General features: G+C 45.4%; 1 protein-coding gene across 2 annotated transcripts in view; it reads left to right on the top strand.

Moving 5' to 3' along the window:
- Nucleotides 1–6,584: 6,584 nt before the first annotated feature.
- Nucleotides 6,585–14,820, top strand: part of GALNT12 (polypeptide N-acetylgalactosaminyltransferase 12) — a 38,615-nt gene continuing 30,379 nt past the window's right edge. The window contains exon 1 of one of the 2 annotated variants that reach the window (XM_026013203.2): nucleotides 6,585–6,983. In XM_026013203.2, coding sequence (XP_025868988.2) covers nucleotides 6,619–6,983 — 365 coding nt within the window. In that variant the 5' untranslated portion in view covers nucleotides 6,585–6,618. Of the gene's footprint in view, nucleotides 6,984–8,676; nucleotides 8,862–14,820 lie in introns of those variants that run through there. The other variant, XM_072727867.1, reaches the window with a different exon arrangement.

Here is a 14,820-nt window from a genome sequence, read left to right as displayed (position 1 = left end):
TGTCTACCTTGCAACGTTGTCAGGACAGTGAAATGAGATGGGACATGAAGAATAAGGTCTGGTGTTTTACGGCACACAGATGCTCAGTAAACGACAGCTCTTACTATGAGCTGGGACTTGAACCCGTGTTGTGTCAGGCCCATCACTTCCTTCTCTGCAGCCGAGCTTGTATTAGGAAGCATTCCAATTTGGTAAGGTGATCCAAGACATTATGAGTTGTAATCCTTGTCTGTTTTCTAATCTGACCGCAGATCTTAATTGTGTTGAGCGTCTGGACGGAGTCCAGAAGGCACAGCTCCAGGCCTTTCCTCTCACACCTGCCTTCTAGTACCAACTGGCAGACTCTGTCCCATGGGTGGAATCACCTCCTACCAGTTGGTGTCTGCAGCAGGTTGTCCTACGTGGGAGCTGCTTTGTAGGTTCACTCTAAGCCCATTCTCCTCCTAGAGCTGGTGGGCAGGCACTTTCCTCCAGGGCAGCTATGAATCTACAAGGGCAGCAGGTGAGATCATACCTGTACCTGAGACACCAGCTTATTGGAGGGCCCTTTCCCTACTCTGTGTCTCAGGCTCCCCATCCGTAAAATGAAAGCATTGGACCAGATTTATGCCTCTTAACTTTTTTTGGCTGTGGTCCTCTTGAGAATAGAAAATATTTGATTAAAAAAAGCTTTGGAAGTAGCTTCCCAGGATGTAAAAAATTAAAAAACAAAAAAACCAGCTTATTCATTGCCCTGAACTGGAAACCAGCAAAGGGAGTTCCACATTAACCTAAAATATGATTTCAAATCCCTGATATCACTTTAACATTCAGGTATCCATGTAAACATTACTTTCTCAGAGGGGCCTTTCTAAAACCCTCAACTAATCTGTTATAAGCCCTTTTAGCACCTGTAATTCCTCTTCAACATGCTAACCACAACTCTAGAAGGTTACCTTTTTAATACCTGTCTATTCCATTGCATTCTAAGCACCATGATGTCAAAAATCTCTCTTGTGACAAAGACTCTCTCCTTGATCAAACCCTAGCCAGGCTCCTCTGACCCCACTTCTCATCTAGGCCTCAAGCTTGGCCTATAAACAGGAAAGACTCTGAACGCAGATGGTTTTATATACCTACCTGCTTTCATATTAAAGACTTAAACAGCAACAGAGTTTTTAACAGCTCAAGGCTGAACTGGCAGTATGACCCCAGCCCCCCTTAAGTATCTGCTGGAAGAAGCTCACGGCTACCCAAAGAATTGACGGTTTATCATAGCTAACAGCTAACTGTCGGCCCCAACTACCCTTTCTTAGAGAGTTTAGTAAGAAGGGCTTACAATTATAAATCCTTTCTCTAGCCCTTTGAGATGTATGTGTATTTCCTATAAATCTAGAATGTCTTTTCCGAGGACCAAAAGCCTTTCCTTTACAAATGTAATCACTGGGGAGGATAGGGCCTCTTGCCTCCCAGGTTTTGCGTGAGAATAGAATCCTAACTTTGATACATGCCAGCCACAGACACAGCTGGCATTATCAGCATTTACACTGATCATTCCTTTGTAATTTTTCACTTCCCTGATTCTATTTAAAATGTTCAGTCATTGTGTATAAATCAAAGTTGGATCATTTAGTGCTGGGCCCTCTTCCCTACTGCAATAGTGCATTACTGATTAAGATCTGTCCTCATCACTTTTACTAGTATTTGGTTTTGTTTCTCTTTGAAACTTGCTCTTTATAGCATGCCTAGACCCTAGCATGGTGCCTGGCACATAGTAGATGATTAATAAATATTTCCTGAATTAAAAAACTGTTTACTAGGGGCGCCTGGGTGGCTCAGTTGTTGAGTGTCTGCCTTTGGCTCAGGTTGTGATCCTGGGGTCTTAGGATCAAGTCCCTCATCGGGCTTCTCACAGGGAGCCTGCTTCTCCCTCTGCCTGTGTCTCTACCTCTCTCTCTGTCTCTCATGAATTAAAAAAAAAAAAAATTGACTAAAATCATCCATTTGTTCTAGTTATGTATTGCTCAATAACAGACCATCCCCAAACTTCATGATATAAAATGACAACTACCTTATATTGTACTCATGGATCCTGTGGGTCAAGAATTTGAAAAGGGCACCTCTCTTCTCCATTCCATGATGTCTGGGGCCACAGATGAGGTGACCTGAATGGCCAGGGTGACTTGAATGGCTAGGGTGCCACTTCCAAGATGACTTCTTCACTCACCTGTTTGATGCCAGGGCTGGCTGGGCCAGCAGAGGTTTGGGCACAACTGGATGATACCGATATAGTCGGACTTCTTCTCTGGCATCTCAAGGCTCCAAGAACAGTAATCCTCTAAACAAGATGGAAGCTTCATGGCTTCTTATTCCTAGCCAGTGAGGTCACAGAGCTTCACTTCTATCATAATCTAATGGTTGAAGCAGTTACAGGTCTGCCCCAATTGGAGGCAAGGGAATGTCAAATAATTTGCAGCCTTGTTTTAAAACCAGCCACACTTGCAGAGCCAGATTTGGGAGGAATTCTTATGCAGTTTATCCTGCATATCACTTGCGATTAGATTTGGCTGGATGGGACAGAAACCCCATAAAAACAGTGGCTCAAACAAGACTGAAGCTTCTTTCTCCCTCACATAAGCAAAGCCTGAAAGGAGCCCATCAGGATTGGTTCACTGTCCACAATGTTAGGGACCTGGGTTCCTTCTGGCCTGTTGTTTCACCACCCTCCTTGCATGACTTTGACCTCATGACCTGAGGTGGTTGCTTGAACTCTAGTCTTCATATCCACAGTCCAGCCAGCAGGAAGAGGGAAGGGTAAGGAAGTTTCCTTTAAGGACATTGCTCAGAAGCACCAACCCCACTTACAGCCCATTGGCTGCATGCTCAGTCCCGTGGCCATAACCTGCCTGCAAACGAGGCTGGAGATTCTAGTCTTTATGTTTGAAGACCATGGGCCCAGAGGGACAAACAAACAAAAACCCATGTGTTCTACTGTTAAGGAAGGAGAGGAGAATGGGTGTTGGCAGACATCCACCTGTGTCTGCCACACCTTTACTCCGTTTTATTTCCTGTTCTGCCACTGACCTGCTGTGGCTTGAGTGGCACAATTCATTTGGTGTTGTTAACAGGTTCTTCTGGTCATTGGGAAGGAGGGTGCTATAATCTAAGAAGGAAGCTCAAAGCATTAAGCAGATAAAAGTGTCAACACTCCGGTTTTAAGGAAGGGAACTGGAGCCCCACCCAACCAGCCTTTTTTTTTTTTTTTTTTTTTTTTTTAACCTTCCTGGGTGGTCCCCTGGCGTTTCTAGGAGCAGACTTTTGAAAATTCCCATATTGGGTTACCACCGAGGCCCTTCCAACAAGACCTGGAGAATTTATGTTCATTACATTTTGGGAGTAACTCCTCCCTGCACTTCACCAGGTTGTGCCTTCCATCAGATACCTCTCTGGGGAATTCAAACAAATGCCTACGGAAGGGAGCAGGAGACACAAAAGCAGCCATTAATTGAGTCCTTTCTCTGTGTCTGATACTATACTAAGCTCTGTGATCATGAAGTGACCACAGCCTGTACTCTAAGTCCCTTACTTTTTGTTCTTGTTGTTGTTGTTGTTGTTGTTGTTACAAGGCTACGGTTAAATTAAACACCATCCAGCATACCAAGCATTGTAACAAAGTATGATGGTGTTACGGATTGAATTGAGTCCCCCAACAAGATATGTTGAAGTCCTAAGCCTTGGTACCCAGGAATGTGACCTTATTTGGAAATAGGGTCTTTACAGACATAATTAAGATGAGGTCATTAGAGTGGGCCCAAATCCAATTTGACGGGTGTCCTTAGAAGAAGAATAGAAGACACATAGAGACAGATGCACATCAGAAGAATGACAATGGTGGCAGAGATTGGAGTGATGCATGCATAAACCAAGCAGTGGCAAAGATTTCAAGCAACACCAGAAACTAAGAGAAAAGTATGGAATGCAATCCCCCCTAGAGCCTTCCAAGAAGGCATGGCCTTGCTGGTAGGACAAATTGATTTTAGACTTCTAGCCTCCAGAACTGAGAGGGAATACAGCCACCCAGATTGTGGTATTTGTTATGGCCACCCTGGGAAACTAATAGAGATGGTCAGTTTGATGCGTCAGCTTAGCTAGGCTTTAATCCCCAGTGTGTTGGATCAAACACTAACGTAGATGTTGCCATGAAGATATTTTGCAGATATAACTGACGTCTGTAATCAGTTGATGTTAACTAATGGAAATTATCTATGTGGGCCTGACCCAATCAGTTGAAAGGCCTTAACAGCAGAACTGAGGCTGCCTTAGAAAAGAAGAAATTCTGCCCATGGACTGCAGATTCAGCTCACGCAGATTCTTCCTTCACTTCCTGATGGCCTGCCCTACAGATTTTGGACTTGCTTAGCCATCCCGGGCAATTGTGTAAGTCAATTCCTTTCTATAAATCTCTTAACATATTTCCTCCTGGTTCTGTTTCTCTGGTGGAACCCACACACAAAAGGATGATGAAATCTTGAAATGTACTTGCCTACAAGGCCGTGGAAGTTGCTGAAGGCCTCACAGAAGAGGTGACTTTTGGCATGGCCTCAAAGGGTGGATAGAGGTGGGCCAGGTGGGCCAGGGCCTTCCAAGCAGGGAGAACAACATGTGCAAAAATATGGAACAGCGAGACTCCTCTCCCTTCTTTCAGAGTGGTATGGGGTAGACCTTGCAGAGTTTGGAGTCACGTTCTGAGGGCTTCTTCCTGTCAAGTTGAGGACTTCAGCATTTGTGCGGGAGGCCAGGGCTTCTCCCTTTTTTTATTTCTGTTAGTTCTGTCTTTTTATTTATTCTTTATGTTTTGAATTGACTTACAACTTTCATAAGTCAAGTGCTTATTTTTAAAAGAAGAACTTGGAGACGCTTGGGTGATTCAGTGGTTGAGTGTCTGCCTTTGGCTCAGGTCTCGATCCCAAGGATCCTGGGATCGAGTTCCTCATCAGGCTCCCTGTAGGGAGCCTCTCCCTCTGCCTACATCTCTGCTTCTCTCTGTGTCTCTCATGAATAAATAAATAAAATCCTAAAAAAGAAGAAGAACTTGATATTTTTTTACTTATATATCCTTGTAATCCCCACCAAAATCAAGACATGGAATCAGGGCTGTGTTTAGGGTGAGTGAGGCCAGTGAGATGAGCCATGCGAGCACAGCATCAGATTTTACCTTTATTTAAAATTTTTATGTTTTGTTCATCAGAGATTTTTTTTTTGCTTTCATTTTGATTTTTTTTTTTGAAATATTGTTTATTTTGATCACTGATTTTGTTTTGCCTTGCCCATCCTACAATCTTCTGCCTTGGAGACAGCCTCATGCCTCACTCTAGTCTTGAAACTGTTAAGCATTTCCAGCACCCTGGTGGCTCCTTCATTTATTCAATCCCCTCAAAGGAAACTTCTGACCAAGGTCAGGGGAATGAATGGCCTGGGGTGGTGTGCGATCATATGATGGGTGCCTCTGCATATGTTTCTCTGAGGGGGCTCATTCCCGTGATCAGTATCTTGGAGGCTTTTGTAAAGTGAGGAGTAAAAAACACCGAGATTGACCAACAGGGTGCCAGGGGAAGGTGTGTTATTTAAGGGATCTAAGCAGTATTGCACCTTTGGCGGAGAAGGACAAACATTACATGGTCTCATTCATTTGGGGAATATAAAAAAATAGTGAAAGGGAATATAGGGGAAAGGAGAAAAAATGAGTGGGAAATATCAGAAAGGGAGACAGAACATGAGAGACTCCTAACTCTGGGAAACAAACTAGGGGTGGTAGGAAGGGAGGTGTGTGTGTGTGTGGGGGGTGTGTTGGGGGTGCCTGGGTGACGGGCACTGAGGGGGGCACTTGACGGGATGAGCACTGGGTGTTATCCTATATGTTGGCAAATTGAAGACCAATAAAAAATTAACTTATAATTAGGCCTACAGGCCCCCAGGGACCATCCTTTTTTTTTTATATAAGGATTTTATTTATTCATGAGAGACGCAGACACAGGCAGAGGGAGAAGCAGGCTCCATGCAGGGAGCCCGATGTGGGACTCGATTTCGGGTCTCCAAGATCAGGCCCTGGGAGAAAAAAAAAAAAAAAAAAAATTAAAAAAAAAAAAAAAAAAAGATCAGGTCCTGGGCCGAAGGCAGGCGCCAAACCGCTGAGCCACCCAGGGATCCCCCCTCCCGGGACCATCTGGGGTGTATTAGCCTCACTGTGCCTCAGTCTCCTCATCTGTAAAATGGAGTTGATAATGCTACTACTACCCCTGTTAGGGTCGGAGGGGATAAGGGAGTAAACTTCGCAGCATCCTGCAGGGTGCACTCAGCGCTACTCGGCGCAGACGACGTGCCGGGCGCTGAGCTCAGGGTTTGAAGGGCCGTCACCTGGGTCCCAACGCACGCGGCCCCGCGGGGAAGGGCAAGGGCGGGTCCCAGCAAGCCCGCGGGGCCCCGGGGAGGACCGGCGCCCGCGGGGGGCGGGGAAGGGGGCGGCACGCAGGTGGGGCGGGCCGGGGGCGGGGCGGCGCCGGGCTGCGGTTCCGGGATCCGGGTCCGGGGCTGCGCCGCCGCCTCCGGGCGAGCCGAGCGCTGGCCCCAGCTGGCGGGCGCATGTGGGGGCGCGCGGCGCGGAGGCGCTGCCCGCGGGGGCTGCGGCGCGGCCGGGAGGCGCTGCTGGCGCTGCTGGCGCTGCTGGCGCTGGCCGGGCTGGGCTCCGTGCTGCGGGCGCGGCGCGGGGCCGGGGCGGCCGAGCCGGGACCCCCGCGCGCCCCGCGCCCCGGGCGGCGCGCCCCGGTCCTGCCGCGGCCGCCGGTGCCCAGCGACGCCCTGGGCGCGCGGGGCGAGGCGGTGCGGCTGCAGCTGCAGGGCGAGGAGCTGCGGCTGCAGGAGGAGAGCGTGCGGCTGCACCAGATCAACATCTACCTTAGCGACCGCATCTCGCTGCACCGCCGCCTGCCCGAGCGCTGGAACCCGCTGTGAGTGCGCGGGGCTGGCGCGGCGCGAGGCTGGGGGCGGAGCACGCGGCCCGCGGGGCCTCGGGCCTCAGTTTCTCTATGCGAAGGGGCCGGGTGGAACCAGGGTCTCGGAATGCCTGGGGATCGCGCGTCTGCTGAGCCTTCCTCGGAAGTGGGCAGTGGAAGGGCTCCTGTGCGGGGAGGGGGACGGGACACGAGAGTTTTTTAAAAAATGAAAATAGCAAAGTCTCAGAATTTTTTTTTAAATTATAGATCTTCGAGAGAGAGAGAGAGAGAGAGAGAGAGGCAGAGACACAGGCAGAGGGAGAAGCAGGCTCCACGCAGGGAGCCCGATGTGGGACTCGATCCCCGGGACTCCAGGATCACACCCTGGGCCAAAGGCAGGTGCTAAACCGCTGAGCCACCCAGGGATCCCCAAAGTCTCAGAAATTGATGGATCTTTCACTAGGTGGTCTCTTGTCTCCTTCCCCCTTGAGAAAGAAGGTCTGTCTTTCGGCCCTGAAAAAGTGGCCAGAGGCTTGGAGCTGGGCAGACAGGTCTAAGGGTGCTTCCTGGTTTTGCCGTACCCCCAGCTCTGCCAGTATGTCCCTACCTTGGTGAAACTCAGAACTCTTAGAGTTGGAGATAGGCTCCCCTTTCACTTATCTGGGTGTGCCAGGCTCTTGAATGAACCAGGAGGAGAGGGCGCTCCAGCTGGAGAGTTGAAAGGTCGCCCTGGAAGGCCAAGTCCAGGGTTCCCCCCTCACTGGGAGCTGGATTGCTGAGCTTTAGGCAGAGGAAGGCAGGGAGGAGGTGGTGGGAAAGTCTCCCTCTGGCTGAGGGCCAGCTCAGCATACTCCTGTGCACCCAGCAGGCCCCAAGCCTGTGTGGCCAGAGGCCTAATTCCTATTGGAGTTGCTGGCCCAGCAGGTTGTGCCCACTGCCTAAGAAAAGGGAGCAAGACCTCCTGTCTTTCTCTCTCCTTCCCTCGTTGGTGGGGATCTTCCAGGTCCCCTCTTGAGCCCATTCTTAAAGGCTTTGAGGAAAAGAGACCTCAGAGATTGGCGAGCACCAGGCACCTGCCGCTGCTCCCTGTTTTCTGGCATTCCGGCTTTAGAGGTGTGGCAGAGGTTTCAGGGAGGACAGGTGACTCACCTAAAGCCCCACAGGTAGGAAGTGGTGCAGCTGGCTGTGGGGGATGTGACCCTCCTGGCCCCCTTGGCACTGTGCCCATTGCAGGATTTGGGGGTGGGTGAATCCTAGGCCAGAGAAAGCATGGGTACTTTCTTTAGAAGTGGCTCCCCACCCCCCCTTTGGCAGAATTGTGATGGACTTGCACTTCACTGTCCTTCCTATTTTGCGGTATCTGTTCATGTGTAGCCTGGTGCTTTGGCCTGAGGCGTTTTCACTGTTAATCTTTTTGAGTAGAACTTTGTTAGTGTTAGTGCAGTTCTCCCTACTTTCCCTGTCTGCAAAATGAGGAATGAGTAGAAATAACACAACCGAGGAGTTAATAAAACATTTAACACACCGTGCACTCAATTCTTAGCTACATTTCCTCCCTTCCCTGTTGCCAACAATGTAGTCTGGAGGTCGCTTTTTAAGAGTCATCCAGGGATCGGTGGTAAAGTTTTTCTTTTCCTGGTTCCAACTTGCTTTATTGTCCCAGGTTGAGAAACCTCTTTCAAGCACTGTGGATAACCTGCGGGGCTTATGGTATCCCGTCTCCATGGTGACACAGCTGCCCTGCGTCCTATCAGGATTTGCTTATAGATCCTGCTATTGCATTGACTCTGGGAAGTTAATCCAAACCCAGCGTGATAAGAAGTATGAATGCCTCCTGCCTTTAATTCCTGCAGCAAGGCTTGTTGGATTATTCTCGCCTAGCTGGAGAGAAAGGTGAGCTTGATCTGTGTTGGTCTCAGCCAGGCCAGGCCTTGAGCCATAACTTCAGTGTGGCCTGAAAGGTCAGGGCCTTTTACGGAGACTCACTTTTATTATAGTTCATACAAAGGTAGGCACCTAATCAGGGCCTGCGGTTTTAGCCTGAGAAACTAGAACAGCAAATATAAATTTGCGATTGGAGTGGAGGTACAGGTGGGGGAGTCCCTTGGGACTCTAACTGATAAGCCTCTGCTTAGGGATGGTTAAGATCCTTGAGTGTCACAAAGGGAAAGGCCCGGAGGGAGCATCCAGTCTAACCAGAGAGGAGAAGCCGTGCTCCCAAGGTAATTTGCAGATCTGGGGCAGAGCCGATCTAGAACCCAGATCTTTTATTCCCTCCTCCCTTTTGGGGTACAGGCAATTATTTATCTGTTTTAATTATAAAAGCAATACATGTTCACTCTAGAAATGTTGGTGTATACATAGAAGCAAAATAAATAAATAAAAATTATCTATAAACCTACTGCCCCAGGAGAACTGCTGTTAACGTTTTGCCGTGTATCCTTTTAGATTTTTCCAGGTATAGGAATAGATTTTGAGGGACGCCTGGGTGGCTCAGTTGATTAAGCGTTTGCATTCGGCTTGCGTCATGATCTCAGGGTCCTGGGATCGAGCCTCACATGGGGTTTCCTGCACAGTGGGGAGTCTGCTTCTCCCTCTCCCTCTGCCCCTCTTCCCTGTTCATGCTCTCTCTCTCTCTCATAAATAAATAAAATCTTGGAGAAAAAGAAATAGATTTTGAAAAATATATCTATGGGTATGTGAGTGAGAATATATTCAAACGTGAGTATGTACATAGGTTCACACACATTTTTAGCCTGCCTTTTACACTACAGTGGGTGAACCTGTTACCACAGGCAAGGAGTTGGGAACTACGCAGGGACTCTTGGCGTCTGCAGGCCTTGATACTGCGTCTCCTCTCTTGGACAGGCCAGACCTGTAGAGATGCTTCAGTGTCAGCTCTAATTCCTTGAAACTTGGTGTAGACCCCAGCTTTTCTGTAAGTCTGATAATGCACATGCCGGTGGATTAGAGCATAGCTTTATTTCTGTTCCTGTTATTTATTTCTGTTACAAGACTCACAAACACCATCTCCTCTGAGCCGAGCAAGGAGACAGAACTTTCCGTCTGAGATGGCAGCAGGCCAAAGTGGGGAGCCAGAAAACTGGATTTGTGGCCTTGGGGAACTTTGAGAAATTTTGATGCCAGGGACCTTCCTCAGAACAATTAAATAGAAATTTCTGTAGGTAGGGCCTAGGTTGAGGTTAATGTGCACATAGGGTTGCAAACTACTGTCTTAGGGTCTTCGGGGTTTTAATTACTCAGAAGATTAAGGGTGGGTGCTTTTGAGCAAGCGGGAGAATACCAGAATGTAGGCAAAATAGGGATTCAAAACAGACTGACTGCACCTGAAACTGTGATGACATTACAGTCACTTGTAAGATGTGTCATGAGTAAATAGTTGCAGATGTACCAATATTTGCAAAGGGCGTCAGTTTTTGTAGATCAGAGAAGCCTTAAGATAATCACTATAATGTCATTCTTATTTGCATTCTGACCTATTTAGGAGATGAGAAAACTGTGGTGGAGGGACAGCGCCCTGGGCATTTCTACGGGCACGGGGATGGACATGCCATATGCGAGCATCAGACATTCTCTGCTGTAGAAGAAGAGTTTTGAACTGCTGTTGAGGAAAGCGTGCCAACAATACATAGGTGTTCCTTGGATGCTTGCTCTGGTGTTAGCCTCATTAATGTTGTAATTGCAGATGTGCATCTGAGTTCAGGGATCAGGACTTGGGTGCTGGGATGGTGAAGAGTTTCAGAATAAGTCTAAATAGGTAATTCAGCAAAAGAAAAGTTCACCTTACTGGGGTTGGCAGGAAGGAATTGGTTAGGATTTCCATTCTTGCAGAGAGGCAGCCTGCTTGACTGTTGTCATCACAACAGTATCTTTCGAGCAACATCACACATGGCGCAGAGGTCAGACTGATGTTTCTTTGCTTCCCCAACAAGGTTGTAAAGCACAGGCTATTTTATTAATCTTTCCCAGAGCCATCTGTGGTTGTCCGAGTAGCATCCTTTCTTTGAACCACTGCTTTCGGTCTGCAGAACCGTGTTCAGGTTTAGTTAGTATTTTCATGATACCTTTTTCCATCCTTTTACGCTCATTCATTCTATGTCCTTATGTTTCAGGCTTGTCTCTAAATAGCATGTTGCTAGATTTAGTGTGATCATTAAAGAAAACATCCAGACTGACAATCTTTGACTTTTAACTAATTATGTCCATATGTGTATATATATATATATGTATATATGTGTGTGTGTATATATATAAAATGTCTATATGTAAATGTGTATATATATATTTCTCATGCTTACAAGACACTTAAGGTTTGATTATTTTGATTATGCCATCCTATTTTATACTTTCTAAATGTTTTGCTTTTTCCTTTTTTAAAAATGCTGCCTTTTTGAGTCAATAGAAGTCTTTCTCTCCTCTTCTCATTCCACTTTTTCTTCTCTACTAATTTGGCGGTTCTGTTATTTCTCATCTTGAGTGGTAAATTTAAAAACGTATTCAACTCAGCAGGATCTAAAGTTAATCACTAACTATGGGCCTTAGTATGCTTTAACGTTGATAACCTTCCTTCCCAACTTATATGCCATTTTACTGCAGGATTTTAATTCTGTCTTGCTTTTTATTTTTATTGTTTTAATATTTTATTTATTTATTTGAGAGAGCAAATAAGAGATAGAGAGCAGAAGGGGCAGAGAGAGAGGGAGAAGCAGACTCCCTGCTAAGCAGGGAGCCTGATGTGAGGATGCGGGGCTTGAGCCCAGGACCCGAAGATCATGACCTGAGCCTGAAGGCAGGTGCTTAGTCTACTGAACCACCCAGGCACCCCTCTGTCTTGCTTTTTATTTATTTCTTTAAAGATTTTATTTATTTATTCATGAGAGAGAGAGAGAGAGAGACACACACACACACACACACACACAGGCAAAGTGAGAAGCAGGCTCCATGCAGGGAGCCCGACATGGGACCCAATCCCGGGTCTCTGGGATCACACCCGGGGCCAAAGGCGGTGCTAAACCACTGTGCCACTGGGGCTGCCCTGTCTTGCTTTTTAAACTAACACGTTAAAACATTTTTAAAATGCTACATTATTTTGTTTACATTTACCTTGAGGTTATCATTGTCTCTGCCCTTCATTCATTCCTGAATGCTGGGTGATCTTTGGATCTCAGAGAACTTTCTGGCGTTCTTTTCCTTCTTGAAACATATCATATATTCATTACTGTAGAGAAAAGCCATTGCTGTAAACTCTCAGTTTTACTTATCTGAAAATATTCTTATTTTGCTCTTGTTCTTGAAAGATAATTTTATTTGGGTATATCATTCTAGATAGGTAGTTTGGCATTTGAAGATAGTTTTTTATGGTCCCCTGACTTGCACCATTGCTGTGAGATGTTGATATTAAGTGAAATTTGCCTATCATTCTTGTTTCTTTGGCATTCTTTCGATGGCCTCTTTTATTTATTTAAGCATCTTAAGCCTATTCATTTAATGCTCTTTGTCTCATAACTCTAATATCTAGATTTGTATCTTCATATTTTCCTGGACTCTGATGACTTTTTTCTTTTTTCTGTAAGCTAAGCCATCCATTTAATTCTTTTTTTTTTTTCAGTATCTTATCAAGAATTTTCCAACAGGGTTTCCTAAGCATTGTACTCTTCCATATTGCCAGAAGTGAAAGTCCTACATTCACTTAAACAAAACAAAACAAAACAAAACAAAAAACAAACAAAAAAACCCTCTATTTCTCTATTAGCTGTAGTTCTTTTGGTTGAAAGCGACTGAAAGCCCAATGCAAACTGACCTGAATATAAAAGAAAATATATTGACTTCTGTAACAGAAAAGTGTGGGATAAGGACAAAGTTTGGATTATTCTGGGCCCTGGATTCAGGGACCCACCTGATGTCGTCAGGAAAATGTTCCTTGGTCAGGCCTGGGGAGCATGTAACCTTCCTAGAGGTGTGTATATACATTCATCTGTGTGTGTGCATGCACTTGTGTGTAGCCTTGCACAGACCACGCAAACTGAGAGTCTGGGAGACATGGTTCCTGAAAGAGAAAATGCAGTAACATGAAGAAAGGATATGAGAGAGAGCAAAACAAAGGGAGAGGCACGCAGAGAGAGAGGGAGGGAGAAGGAGGTTTCCAGGTGAGCAGGGAGTCCAGCGTGGGACTCGATCCCAGGACTCCAGGACCATGACACGAACTGAAGGCAGATGCCCAACAGACTGAGCCACCTAGGTGCCCCAGGTTTTCTTTTCTTTTCTTTTTTTTTAAAGACATTTATGTGATAACATGAATATAAACATAAAAGAAAATGAGGAGGCATTTACTGCATCCATTCATTCACATCCTTATAATAGACCTGTATTGTGTTAATGGAGATTATGATATTCTCCACCCAAGAGGGTTGTTGTGGAGGGAAAGTGGAATAACACATAAGTGCTTAGCACACTGCCCATGATGTGGTCAGCACTCAATAAATATTATTATTACCAGTACAATACAAAGCATGTGGAAAATATAGCAAAAACCACAGTTCAGCCACTGCCCTTACAAAACACACGGATTATACCAGAAAGTTAAGGAAAGGATGGCTCACTATGATTTAGCAGTAAATTTGGCTCTGAGCTTCCACTAGGCAAAAGTGGAACCCTGAGTGATGGATGCATAGCTGTTCTTATTTAATTAGAGGATGCACCGCTTTTTATCAACCAGGAGAAGGATGCCATATAATTATTTTATATTCCGTCAAAGCACCTAAGATAGGGATAGTCACATCAGAGCTATTAAATAATTTTTTTGGTTAACTGATCTAAATGAAAAGTTGGGTCACTGAATCAAAGACTTAGTTAATTCACAGTTCTAGAAGGTCAGACTTGTACATTTGTAAAAGCCTTTCAATTTGTTTTGATCACGCAATGAAAGTGAACTGCATATTCTTTTTCAGCAGCGTTTATTTTGCAATTTGAACTTTTGGGAATTTGCTTTAAAAAAAAAAAAAAGGAAAAGGGGGGAAAGTATTTTTCCTGGAAACAAACTTAGACATTCCAGAAGGATATATTGAACTTTGTGAAGGAGAATGCCTTTAAGGTATGTTTAAAGAAAGAAGGAGAAACTCTACCAGGCCAAGAGAAAAGGAGTGGTCAGAGTGTGAAATTATCACTCAGTGAGGACATTTGCTATGGGAAGCTAAAGAAATATGATCCAATCTTTTAAAAATAATCTTTGTGATTATAAAAATGAGGCATGTTCATTGTAGAACAATCTTAAAATGCAGAAAACTGTAAAGAAGAAAGAATCCGTAATAATTCTGCTGCTCAGAGATCTCCATTGCTAACATTTTTGGCATATTTCTTTCTATTGTTTATTGTTTGCATGTGAGCACGTGAGCACGGCACACACACTGCTGTTTATAGATTTGTACCCTGCTTTTTTGATTTACCGTTACAGTGAGGCTGTTCTCCTTTACTGTCAAATAGTCTCTGAAAACGTGGTTTTGGATGGTCTTGTAGCCTTTCTTCATGCAGCTGCACTGTTTCGCATTTTCTTGTCAGGATGTTCAAATTGTTTATAGCTTTTCACTGTTATAAATAATGTTACAAAGAAAGATTGTTACTGCAGGCTTCCTTAGGGGTGTCTGTAAGGAGGTCTTAGATATATTGATATGAGATTAAAGAGAAGAGGAACATTTTGAAGCTCTAAGTATGTTTTGCCAACTGGTACCCAGAACTCTTGTGATTTAAAGGGAGACAAATAGAGAACATACCTAGACATTCAAGAACAGTGGTCATGGGCTTTGGGGTTTTGCAGAGCAGTGAAAACACATAAACA

Source organism: Vulpes vulpes, chromosome 12, assembly GCF_048418805.1.
Source record: "Vulpes vulpes isolate BD-2025 chromosome 12, VulVul3, whole genome shotgun sequence".
Lineage (NCBI taxonomy): Eukaryota > Metazoa > Chordata > Mammalia > Carnivora > Canidae > Vulpes > Vulpes vulpes.
This window is presented reverse-complemented; position numbering and strand designations above follow the sequence as displayed.